Here is a 13,183-nt window from a genome sequence, read left to right as displayed (position 1 = left end):
TCTAGCTACCACTTCCTGTCCTTCAAGCCCTGCTCATTCCCGTCCTATGTGCTTAAAATAAGACAAGACAGAAAACATAAAAGAACAGTCTGGAGGAAGAGAGGAAAAGTGAGATTTGCTGTCATAGTGGGGTTTTTTCCACTTCCAAGCCAGCTCTGCCCTAAGGCCCTGGAGCTGCCGCAGGAGCCTCAGGAAGATACGGAGTCCATGAGGGCCATCCGTCCTGAGATGAAGCATCACAGGCCAAAAGGAGCATCCAAAGATCCCCTCTGGCTGCTCAGAACACAGCTCAAAGCGCTGCGGGCAGGCACGCTCCGACTTACCGTGTTATAAATAGAATATGCAGCAAGGACATGGAACAGGGATTGTTGCCTAGAGAAAATACATGGAGATGGAACACCATTTAGTTATTTCACAGACTTTTAAAGCCATAAACTTAAAAAAAAAATCATAAACTTAAAAACTACTACTATAATAAAGACATGATCCAGAGCTCGCACTGTGGCACAGAGGAAACTAAACCGACTAGGATCCATGAGGATGCGGGTTCGATACCTGGCCTTGTTCCGTGGGTCGGGGATCCAGTGTTGCCATGAGCTGTCGCATAGGTCACAGACATGGCTCAGATCCCATGTGACTGTGGCTGTGGTGTAGGCCGGCAGCTGTAGCTCCGATCTGACCCCAAGCCTGGGAACTTACATATGCCTCGAGTGCGGCCCTAAAAGAAGGAAAGATAAAGAAAAAATAAAGACACGATCTCAAGCTCAAATTTAAACAACATGCTGTACAAGCTAAACTTGAGGCTAGATAACATTCGTTTTGACAGAATTTATACCAAAAAGCACAGACCATTTTTCAAAGTGTTGCCCTCTCTCACTGAACTCTTCTTACTAGAAAGCAGCAGCTAGCCGGGCAGAACCATGGACGGCCTTCTGAAGCTGCATGGAGTGCCAGGGGCTGCAAGACCCTGCAGGGTGGGGGCGCTGTCCCCCAGGAAGCAGTAGGGGCCCTAAGCCAGCCTCTGGTGTCAGCGCTGCTGTTCAGGGGCCCGAGATCTGAGGTGGCAGCAGGAGTGGCTCCCGCCCCCACCTCTAATTGCCTGCTAACAAAACATTTGCTTCCCGACCCATTGCTTGGGCTCTGCTGCTCTAGAGGCCCTGCTTCCACAGGGAGGAAGGTCCCTACCGGGAGACACAGCGATTCCATGGAACCAGAAGCCAAGGTAGTCGCCCGGCCACTTTGGGGCCCTCACACCTCCAAATCAAGAGGCAAAGAGGGAGCAACTGCACCACTGGCATGACTGGTCCTGGTCCTGGAGGGGAGGGCGAGCTGCTCAGACACAGGATGTAAGAAGAGCCCGTCAGGAGCCCAGAGAACACTTACGGTGCCTCTTAGCATCACCAAACCCTGGGCTTCAAGTCAACGGAAAACTACCAGAGTCAAACTCAGGCAGGACTCCTAAGGATGAAGGTTCCAGGCCACCAGGCAGGGAGCCCCGCCCAGCGGGGAACTTGTGAGAGCGACAGGAAAGTGGGAGGCAGTGGGCCGGCAGCTCATAAACCAGTGGCGACCACAGGCCCAGTCACAGAAATGAGGCCTCTATCAGTGGTGAGCATTTTGCCCTTATTTTGGGGTGCATCTGTTTGTGTATATACATGTCTTTATTTCAGATGCGTTTCCTTCCTCTCTTTTCCCTTATTTAACGTACAGTGTTTGATAACAGTTGACTATATCGCAGCATTTAGGTTACACACATCAAACGCCCCCCCAAGGACTCTGCATCCTTCTGTGGGTTAGAGGTCAGCAAAGTTTCTGTCATAAGCAGAACAGCTGTACCACGTTAGGCCCAAGAACGACTTTATTGCCCATTTTTTAGAAATTAGATTGACAAGGATGGACTGCGATGGTGAGCTTGACAGCCAACTTGGCGAGGCTACACCCCCCCAGGTATTCAAAGCTCCTGTGGGTGCCGGCTGCCCGCTTCCTGATGGCCACCCAGGGACCAGGAGCTTCCCCGGCCGTCCCTGGACGTGTGGAAGCCCACTCCTCCTGATAAAGCTCTTACTGGTTCCCGTTTCTCTGCCTGAACCCCAGCTGATGGGGAGGGTCAGCAAAACTGCACCTTTCATGTTCATTAACTGCTGCAGTCACTTCATACACTCATTTCCCAATGTTTTAGTTTCACCTGTACATGGAGTCAAGGTTAGAAGAATATATGTGATTGCTGGCATGGTTCTCAGAAAGTAACACAATCCTTCATTTCTTTTCTAAAACTTAAAAAAAGTATCTACGTATATTTAATTAACCCCAGGTCATAAAATGATTTTATAGCAATGTTACAGCTCTCCCTATGTCAAAGATTAAAATCTAAGTTAACTCATTTTTTTGTTTGTTTTTTTAAAGCCACACCTGTGATTAGATCCTAAATTCCACACAGCAGGGACAAAATGATCTGCCAAAACTTAAACCTTTAGAATTGGAATCAAAATTGTCTCTATATAAGACATACTAAACATTCTTATTTTAGGTTGATACAGACTATTTATAAATGCTATTCCTAGTTCCTAACAGTAGACTTTACTTACTTAACACCGTATCTGTCTCGAAACATGATATGGTCCCTAAATGTGCGGTTGACATCAAGGTCTATTTGTCTGATATCTGGTGAGCAGCCCCGGGCTCTGTGCTTTAATTTCTGAAGAGGAAAAAAGAAGGGAAGAAAGCACGTTTTTATGGAAATCAGTTGTTAAAAAAAAAAAAATATTTCTCATCAAAAAATTTTTGCTTTAGGAAAGTCATTTCAAAACTGAAAACATGAAAAGCTACAGAATTACAGGTTTCTCTCCCGTCCAGGCCCCCTATCTTCTGTTCCAATCCCTCCCTTCTCCCAGCAGCCTCCTCCCTCTCATTCTGACAACACAGCCGATTGTAACTTGGGGTGGGGTGTGCATTGCTAAGACTCTTCATAGCTGAGCCGTGCAGTTTACTATAATTCCTTTTTTCTTTTCAGCACAGTATCATGTTTTCCTTGGGGCTTATCACTGACTTGTTTCACGATCTGCTTTCTTTTCTTTTGTCTTTCCTTCCTTTCTTTTTTCTTTTTAGGGACGCACCTGCAGCATATAGAAGTTCCCAGGCTAGGGGTCAAATCGGAGCTGCAGCTGCTGGCCTACACCACAGCCACAGCAATACAGGATCCAAACCATGTCTGGGACCTACACTGAAGCTCACGGCAACACCGGATTCTTAACTCACTGAGCGAGGCCAGGGATCGAACCGGCATCCTCACGGATACTAGCCGGGGTTCGGGAGCCCCTTGCTTCGTTTGCTACATACTTGTCGCTAGTTCAATCCATACTCAAGTGGATTATCTCTCGGGTGGCGTCAACCTCTCCTGGCGCTGTTCCAACAGAATGGGCCCTATCCCGATTTCTGTTCCCCAGAGACAAGGCTCCAGAGCTCTCGGACCTGCTGCTTAGCAGGGGGTCTTCACCACCTGTTGAGCCTTCCTTGGCTTGGGTGCACTGTCTCCTGAATCTCATGTCTTTCTTGCTTTATTCCCTTGTTCTGGAAGAGCCCATCCTCCAGGAGCTCTGGGGAAAAGGTGTGTGGGAAATAAACTTTTTTGATACTTTGAATGTCTGACAATTCTACCTTCTTTCTTAGGTATCTGGCTCTTTCAGAATTCTAATTTGAAAATGTTTTTGCTCAAAAGGCACGGCCTTCACTGTCTTCTAGCTTCCAGGGTCGCCATTTTAAATCCTTCCTTTTTATGAAACTTGCTTTTTCTCTAGAAGCTTGTAAGATTTGCTATCTCCAAGTTCTGAAACTTCCAATTTCTGTGCTTGGTTTGGATATTTTTAGCCATAGGTTTGGGGATTAGATGGATCTTTTCAATCTTAAAAACTCATTGAGTTTTGACTTCACAATCTATTTTCTCGCAGATTTCTTCACTTGTTATTTTCAACCCTCCTCTAGAATTTTTCATTTCTATTATCATTTTTTATATTCATAAGCTGCCTTGTTCTCAAATGTTCCTTTTATAGCTTCTATACTTGTTTTATGGATGCAATCTCTCTCTCTCTATCCCTCTGAAGACATCAGCAAGAGTTCTTTGGTTTTCTTCTTGCTCTATAGTCTCCTTCTCACAAATTGCTTTTCCCACTTGTTCTTGTTTTCCACGTTGGTGCCCAGCTCCTTTCCTGTCAGCTCATATGTGAAAGGAGCCCTGCAAAAGCTAACGGAAAGCTCTGCATGCAGACGGGGCTTCACTGGGCTGCCTGGGCAGTTCTGCTGGGCTTCCCCTGAGGTCAGGAGTCTGGGGGATTTCTTTGGGCTGGTCAGGTTTCCTAAAGCAGACTCTTCTGCTCTCCTGCCAGGAGCCCAGTGGAGGGAGAGGCTGGACTCCCCGCCTCAGGACATGCAATTGCTCTGCGCCTTCCTTATGCAGCCCTGCTGCACAGGTCTGCTTCTCTACAGCCAAACAATAAACCCCTCTCTGCAGGATCGGGGAGGGAACTCAGGGACTCCGCTTCTACAACAGACTCTCAACCACTGCTCCTTTTTTTTTTTTTGGTCTTTTTGTCTTTTTAAGTCTTTTTGGGGGCCACACCGGAGGCATATGGAGGTTCCCAGGCTAGGGGTCTAACTGGAGCTGCAGCCACCGGCCGACACCACAGCCACAGCCATGTCAGATCCGAGCCGCGTCTGCGACCCTACATCACAGCTTATGGCATCGCCAGATCCTTAACCCACTGAGTGTGGCCAGGGATCGAACCCGCAACCTGTGGTTCCTAGTCAGGTTTGTTTCCGCTGCGCCACGAGGGGAACTTCCACTGTTACTCTTTTTAGTTTCACTCTCAGAGGTACGTGGAGTTGGCAAATATAAAGCCTTTTGGAGATTCTGAGATATGGATCAGGTGCTTCTCCAGTTTTCTCAGGGTCACTAAGATTACTAAATGTTTGTTTGAATTCTGGTCTCTAAAAATTGGTAGCGGTTATCTCTTCTCCCATTTTCTTATTCCATGTGGTTTTGTCTTTATTAAAAAACCTCTCTGTGGTCTATTTAATGGCATTTCAGGGGAAAAGGGCAAAATGGGTATGTTTAACCAGATGAGAGATTAAAATTTATATTAATTTATACTTAGCCATGCCAACTCTAATTAAACATCTTACATACAAGTATTATATTGACCTATTTACCATGTACTGGAAATATATATATTTCTGTTAAAATTAATTCTAGTAAGTATATATGTAACTGCTAATTCCTGATTTAAGCTAAAAGTGGAAAAAAGAAGGCCACCTGGAACACGTATATGTATATTAAATGTTTTTGAGTATGTGTATTTTTGTGCCTCGAGGTAGGAGCTCAGGGAAGGGCAGCTTCTGTAACCTTTTAAAACATGCGCACTTCTGCAGAGTTTTAAAACACTTCAGAGCTCTGAAGAACAAAAAAGCTATTTATTCCATTGTATTAGAACCATACAACTACTGAACTATTATTGTATACTCTTTCTGATGAAAGTTGATCCAGAAGACATTACAAAAATATAGCTTAAAAATAATACTCTGTACATATTTGTCCTTTAAATATCTTTCAAGAAAACAAGGTAATGGGCAAGTGAAGAGGTTTCGGTTATTGTTCTAAGGCCTCCTGGTAAAAGATGAGGTATCACAACACAGAAGGGAAACTCTGATAAGACAGGCTGAGACATGCTTTAAGATGAAATTTAGTTCAAAGGGAGAAAAACACCCAAACACGTCTATAATACCAGTTACTCCAGAGAACAAGAAAATCCAACAGAAAAAGGACCTCATGACAGAAGCAAAGCCCAGTTAAGCAGGTTAAAAAATAATAGAGCAAAGATTCTTTATGTCCTAGAATGGTTACAACCTAATGCACAGAATCAATCAAGCATGTTTCCAATCAGAAAATCAAGCATATTTCTTATCCTAACAAAAGCAACTTCTAAGGTTATCTCTGAGATTGGGTGGCTTGAGATCCGTGAGTGTCACAATAATAAAGATACACATTTTACTTAAAAGGAATAGGATCTAATGAACCTATGAACCTGAGGGCTGAAGTACACTGGAAGGCATCTAGATGAAAAACTAGCACTCCCCACTATGGGTCTGGCCAACAAGATTACTCGGCCTGCTAAGGCTGCCGGCGAGGTTGCTCACCAATGTGGACAGGGCTCTGCAGTGTCAAATCCATCACCAGACACGAGAGAGACAAACAGCAAGGAGATACCGTTACAGAAGAGGAGGGAGTTCCCTGGTGGTACAATGGGTTAAGGATTCAGCATTGTCATGGCAGCAGCCCAGGTTCAATCCCTGGCCTCGGAACTTCCACATGCCACAGGCATAGGCAAAAAAAGAAAAAAAGGAAAAGAATAGGAGAAATGAGTAGGTAAGAGCATCAGCTCAGGAGCCAGGACAATTTCATCATTTGAGAAAAATCTCAGTGGATTGAAAAAAAGTAGTTTTACTGCCACAAAATTTCCAACTTCAGGAGAGGAATATATACACCACTTTTGGAAAGAGCAATTAAGACAGTGTGACTGAGAAAAGGAGACTGTTATATGCTGGAAGAATCTTAAACAGTAAAAATAATGTTTGTGATAGTGTTGGAAATTATTAGCCTCAAGAGACTGGTCCAGGGCAGTCATCTCTTCTGCTGTGATTACTATGTACTGGTGTTTACTATGGTTCTCATATTAAGCAGTCACTGGCTACTTTTATTCTACATATAAAAAAGTCTAAAATATAACTGAGAACCGCAGTTCTGAGACTGGCATGTGCACTGGGTTGGCCGTATCCCCTCAGGATTCCAGTCTACTCAGAACATGGGAAATGGGGTCTTTAGAGATGCAGACAAGTTAAGAGGAGGTCATAGTGGATTAGGGTGGACCCTAAACCAATGACCATGTCCCCATAAGGTGAGACGCAGCGACACAGACACACCCGGGAAAGGCCACGTGGAAACGGAGGGAGAGACCAGAGTGGAGCCACCTCGAGCCAGAGAATGCCTGGGATGCTGGCAACTCCAGGATCCAGGAAGAGGCAAGGAAGTGGGCTGCCCTGGAGCCCTGAGAGACAGCCGGCTCCGGGTGCCAGACTTCAGCGTTCGGAACTGCGAGAGTGCATTTCGGTTGTTTTAAGCCACTTGGCTCGTGGTACTTTGTTATGGCAGCTCTAGGAAACAAACACAGCACGCTAACTAAAACCTTCTTCTTCCACTAACTAAAGCGACATGTACTGAGCACCTAGCATATGACAGGCATACTGTTCCAGGTGCTGGGGTTAGATTTTACATGTTCTCTCAGACATCATTTTCAACACTGGTTCTAAAACCACGACATTAGAAGCAAGTATCTAATCAACAGTCTAAATAATTTGAAGCTCTAAAATTCTAGGACATAAACTCACAGTCTGTGTCGGGTCCAAACAGCAAATTTTAAAAGCCTGTTAGTCATAAAAAACAAGTACTTGTTTAAAGTAACCAATATTTATTACTTTATATCTTGATGAAATTTTATTTATTTATACATAAATATGAAAATCTCAAAAGCGCATTTCAAAGCCCCTTTTATAACTGGTGTTGGGTTTAAATCATAATTTTTCTTTATTTCAGTTATTTTATTTTATTCTATTTATATTTTCTGAGGAACATATTTTAAAATTCTTTTTAGATTTATGTTTCTTACTCCTTTCAAAGGTTAATATAATTTAGGTTTTGAAAGGGCACAGCTGAGATGACAAAGAGGTAAATTTAATGCACTGGCTCATTTATAGAAAGCATAACTGACCAATGAGTGAAATACTTAACTTCTTATTAATAAACAATAAAACCTAGAAATACCATAATAATCTTGGAGGGGAGGGGAGAAGACTAAAACAGTCAATCATACCAGGCAGCTGTTGGATCAAATTAATTCTGTTCTTTTCCCCAAAACTCTGAAAGTGACACTATAAATCTATTATTAATACTGCATAGGAAATGAGCAGCTCCAACAGGTGTTAGGCCATTTTCCTTACGAATAGGCCCCAACACTGACTGTTTCAAAATATCAGGCAGGCAGTTACTCACACTATAAAGGTCTCTTGTTTCTTCCTTCATTTTCGGGATCTCCAGGAGTAGAGCCCAGACTTCACCTCTGAGCTGGAGTGGGATTCCTTTGTAAATTCTCCTATGAAACTTAGTAAAAGACACACATGGTGAGTTCTGAGTGGACAAAGCTGAGACGAGTCCTTTAAATCAAACTAATTACTCCTTGTTAGTCTTTCCTGATAATTGATACAATTTACACCGCACATTTGGATGCTCTCCTGTCTACTCTTCAGACCCCCGCAGTAAGGACGGAATAAACAAGGAGGAAGATGTTGCGCGTGTCTGGCCCAGGAGCACTTCCCTACACCCCCAGGGTGCTCCCGCAGTGCGCCGAGGCAGGGTCAGTGCTCTTTTTAAAGCTGGGAACATCCTGCTGACAGAATTAACCAGTTACACATCTTCTTCCTTTCCCTCATACACCTAAAAGGTTCCAAATAGCACAGGGGTCCTCTTGGGTCAACGTGTCTTCATGGAGGGTAGAGTCTCTCTAGAACCTTCTATCTCATAACTCAGTGTGAACCACAAAACACCCCCACAGGCCCCACCACACACACACACACACACACACACACACACACACTCTCTCTCTCTCTCTCTCTCTCTCTCTCTCTCTCCCCCTCTCTCTCCCTCTCTCTCCCTCCCTCCCTCTCACTCTTGGAGAGAATCTTCAGGAAAACCACTGATCCTGTCTGACCAGACAAAAACAGTGATAAGTCTCCATCAAGGAGCACCATCACTTTTGAATGAAGTTAGGTATAAATCATCATCAGAACCATTAATTCTTCGGGTCCTTGGAAGTTCACTGCTATCGCGCTAACAATCTTAAGACTCAACAGACTTCTCTCCACATTCTTACATCTTTTTTCCTCAAGGCTAATTACACATTCAAAATAACATATAAACCTATTAGGCTCATTACAAAGTTGTGCATAAGGAACCTTTGAAACTCAAAAGTAGATGGAACTTAAAAGGAAAAGATTAAACAAATTATGGGAGAAACTTAATGAGTGAGGTAAGAATAAGTACATAGTTATCTTTACAATAAAAATAATGTATTTAAATAGCATGGCTAAGAAAACAAGATGCAAGTTCAAATAATTGAAATGCTGATGAGCTATGAACTAAAGCAGAGCTTCAACTTCTATAATTACACTACTAAGATTTTTAAGAGCAAAACCTTCAGTAACTAAATCATGATGGGGCTTTAAGAAGCTCTGATCATGTGATTTTTAAATGAGTAACTGCCTATGAAACAGTGAATACTGTGAAGTTGATTCAATTTGATAATTACATAATTTCAATTTTATTCTTTCAGTGGAAACATGTTTCCAATTTCAGATTTCAGCGGACTGCAAACAGCCGCGTTCTAACTCTCCAAGTAGATGTAACCGGGGGAATCTCGGCAGGAAGGCTTTGTGAAAACTAGACTCTGCTACTTCAGCATTTCCCACGTTCTCAACACTCAGGACTGACTACAAACGGAGAGTGGGTTTTTATAAAAAGCGAATTTAAAATTTACTTTCCTAAGAAAGTTTACCATCTATATTCATTTCAACATACAGAAAAATGCAGTAAAATCAGAACCGCATGTATTTCTTCTACTGTATCATTACAAAGACTTTAGACAGTATTTATTGTCTTCATTCAATTCTGTATTAAACGGCTGAACATAAATTGCTGTTCACTGTTCATCCTAAAGTTAAGTATATATTTAGAAAAACAAAACATCAGTCAAATGGTCATGATTCAACTAGAGGATACAATTGAAAGATTTCTGGTAGAAATAAAAAGTTAATGGTTCCAGTGTTACTCCAGGGCTAAAATGAAAAATGAGGCACATATGAAAACGGCTGGAAAAAAGGAACACTGATACACGGTCATCAACATGAACAATCAGAACCAGCTTTTACTGAGCATTTACTGTGTGCAGGAAACTAAAGCAGTTTACATACATTGTCTCATCTAATCATATTAACAATTCGATGATATCATACCCCAACTTTACAGATGTTAAAAGTGAATCAAAAAATACTCATTAACTGTCCAAAGGCACACACGAGATGTTACCAGTTAGTAGAAGACACTGATTTTATGTTTTATTAAAAAACAAGGACCATATTTCTATTTTTGCCACACAGGCAGTTATGTGGAAGTTCTTGCACCAGGGATTGAACCTATACCACACAGCAGCAACCACAGCCACAGCGGTGAGGACACAGGAACCTCAACCCACTAGGCCACCAGAGAACTCCCTAAAGACCCTATTTCTAAAACCACAGTGTTATATATGCAGTATCCACTGTTCTGCTCATCTGGATTTACTAAAAAATAAAATACATGGAATGGAAAATATTAACGAAATCAAGGAGCAGAAAGCATAAGATAAAATTGTACTCCAAACCTAAAAGGAATGATAAAAAAGGGACATATCTTGGATTCTAGCTGTGGGAGGTAATAAAGTGAAATGCATACAAAGTATGCATACATGTAATATACAGCAGAAAAAGACTTACGAGACCCTAAAATAGGAATTTTAAATTACAGTTATTACTTTTCAAATTCCTGTACTGTTACATGATAGACTGGCTTTATGGTTACATGCCTTTCTTCACAAATTTTCAACTAACAGACAAATTCTGGAAAATTTGTAAAACAGGGTAGGAATTATATCAAAGCACAAATTCTCCAGAACAGTAGTCTAGCTTACATCTGCGGGAATCTTTCAATGGACAAAGCAGTAACTCATGTTTTCTACGACAACTCTTGTAATGGCAGCACAGCAGGTGCAATTCTACTTCAAACGGGAGGCAACCAAGGTTCAGAGAAGCGGCCTGCAGAGTCGGGAGCGGCATCTTCCTCCTCCCGTTTCAGGGTACTTCTGCCTCATCACACTGCCCCCTAGAGATCACAACTTTAATAAAGTGGTAGAACTTATCAGTAAAAGTTGAGAGCTGGTCATCCCAACTCATACGTGAACAACATTCATTCATTCCATTTATTCTAAAAAGAAACTCTGCAATAACTTTCTGCTCTATGACCCACACTTACCAGGTACAATGGCTACCAAACTTGAAGAAATTCTGTGGCGCTCACAGTGCAGTGGGGAAGATAACCTTAGAGTTACAACAGAAACACAATCCCTGACGATAAAGTCACATGCACGAATTGCTACCAGAGCTGCACATCACACCAGGATGGGAGAAGTCCAGAGAGAGAGACCCTCCCACCCCTAGAGGGGGCCGGGGGGTGGTGGGGGAAGAGTGCCAGGCACCATCCTGTCCAATCCGTGGGGGTGACCTCAGCCCTTACGGAGCAGGACACATGAGAACCTAAGGGGGAATCAGAAAAGGTTTAGGGATAAAGGTCTTGGGGGTGAGGGCAGTGAATCTGCTGTGGGGGTCACTTCTTTCTTGGTTCAACCCAGTGGCTCTCCTCCTGAGTCTGTATTAGAGACACTATAATGGAGGGGGGTGGGTGTGAATTCTGCATGAGAAAGTCAGGAGAGACCTCCAGAGAAGATGACAACAAACTCAGTATGATGGCTACGCAGGGATCTGCCAGCAAAGAGAAACGGGTGGAGATGAGGGTGAGGGAATGATGATCCAACAGCAATGAGAGCGTGAGAAACCGCAAATGCCAGTTACACTAACATTTTCTGATTATTCAGTGGGAGCCGGGATGTGTGTTTCTCCATCAATTTATTCCTCCTAGCACTTCTACATTCCTAAACAAGTAGGTACTATGATCATCATGCCCATTTTACAGATAAGAAGATTTAAGACGTAGAAAGAGCAAGTGACTGGCTCAAAGTCACACAGCTAATAAACTGGAAGAAGAACTGAAATTCGGGCAGTCTGACTTCACAGATCATGGTCTGACCAATCATGATACAGACCTTTTGTATGCTGCATTTTAACAACAATTTAGTATTCCAATTTGAAAAGTACTACCTTTCAAATTCCGTTATGATTTTATTTTATGGATATAAGAACAAATAAATAAGGTTGCTGAAATCTACCTTTGTTTCCAGCATCTCTGTTCACATGCCAATAACAGTAAGCAGTCTATTTCAGTCACAGATACATTTAAAAATCCATCAACAAAACAAAAATTCCGTCAAATGACCTAATGTTTTCAACCCAGCTTTCCAACTTCAGTGACTTCCAAACAGCGATAACTGCTGTGCGCGTCATCACGGCTGCCAGGGAGGGAACTTTTCTGCCCCACAAGGTTGGCTCAGTCTTGAGGGACTTTGAAAAAACTGCAAGCAAAGCCCGTGAAACAGAAGTTCACCCTCTGAGCTGGCGATGCTCTTCGCTGCCTTCATCTCCTTCCACCGTCCCTGCTCCACTGGCCCCTTCATCTCTGTCCCCAAAGAGGCACGAGCCTCCTGAGTCTGGCTCTGAAAGTTTTAACCATCCACGAGGCCCTGTGCTCTTACGACAACCGCACCCTATTTCCTTGGGACCTGTGACGGACAAACACCATAAGGGAGAGCTGGCAAAAGACGGCACAGTCAGCCAGCCTGGCATCTGGACGGAAGGGCTGCTCATCATTAACCTCAGCTTGCTTGAGAAATGCATTTCTAACACTATGGTTTTCACATCAGTAAAATCGGCTGTTGACTAATACGAGTCCTTAGTTCCCTGACCATTCAGTTACTTGACCAAAAAGTGTGTGTGTGGAGGGGGGTAGGTGCAGTGCTGTGACAGAGCTTGGACAATTACACCAGGGCCAGGTAAATCAGAAGGGCCTCCACTTAGCAGAGGCAACTTCTCTTCATTTAATAGACTCTCTTTTAAAGTTTAGTATGGGAGTTCCTGTCGTGGTGCAGTGGAAAGGAATCCAACTAGGAACCATGAGGTCGCGGGTTTGATCCCTAGCCTCGCTCAGTGAGTTAAGGATCCGGTGTTGCCATGAGCTGTGGTGTAGGTGGCAGATGCGGCTCAGATCCTGTGTTGCTGTGGCTGTGGTGTAGGCCAGCAGCTGTAGCTCCGATTTGACCCCTAGCCTGGGAACCTCCATATGCTGCGAGTGTGGCCCTAAAGAAAAGCAAAATAATAATAA

The 13,183-nt window shown here is 43.3% G+C and overlaps 1 protein-coding gene across 5 annotated transcripts in view; it reads right to left on the bottom strand.

Moving 5' to 3' along the window:
• Positions 1-13,183, bottom strand: part of USP6NL (USP6 N-terminal like) — a 201,261-nt gene that overhangs the window by 22,442 nt on the left and 165,636 nt on the right. For all 5 annotated transcript variants that reach the window (XM_047755322.1, XM_047755323.1, XM_047755324.1 and 2 more), the window contains 3 exons: positions 8,096-8,203; positions 2,586-2,695; positions 324-372 (listed from right to left, as the gene is read on the bottom strand). In XM_047755322.1, the coding sequence (XP_047611278.1) occupies positions 324-372; positions 2,586-2,695; positions 8,096-8,203 (267 nt within the window). The remainder of the gene's footprint in view (positions 1-323; positions 373-2,585; positions 2,696-8,095; positions 8,204-13,183) is intronic.

This window comes from Phacochoerus africanus, chromosome 12 (assembly GCF_016906955.1).
Source record: "Phacochoerus africanus isolate WHEZ1 chromosome 12, ROS_Pafr_v1, whole genome shotgun sequence".
Taxonomy (NCBI): Eukaryota; Metazoa; Chordata; class Mammalia; order Artiodactyla; family Suidae; genus Phacochoerus; species Phacochoerus africanus.
The sequence above is the reverse complement of the archived record's forward strand: the minus strand, read 5'-3'. Positions and strand labels throughout refer to the sequence as shown.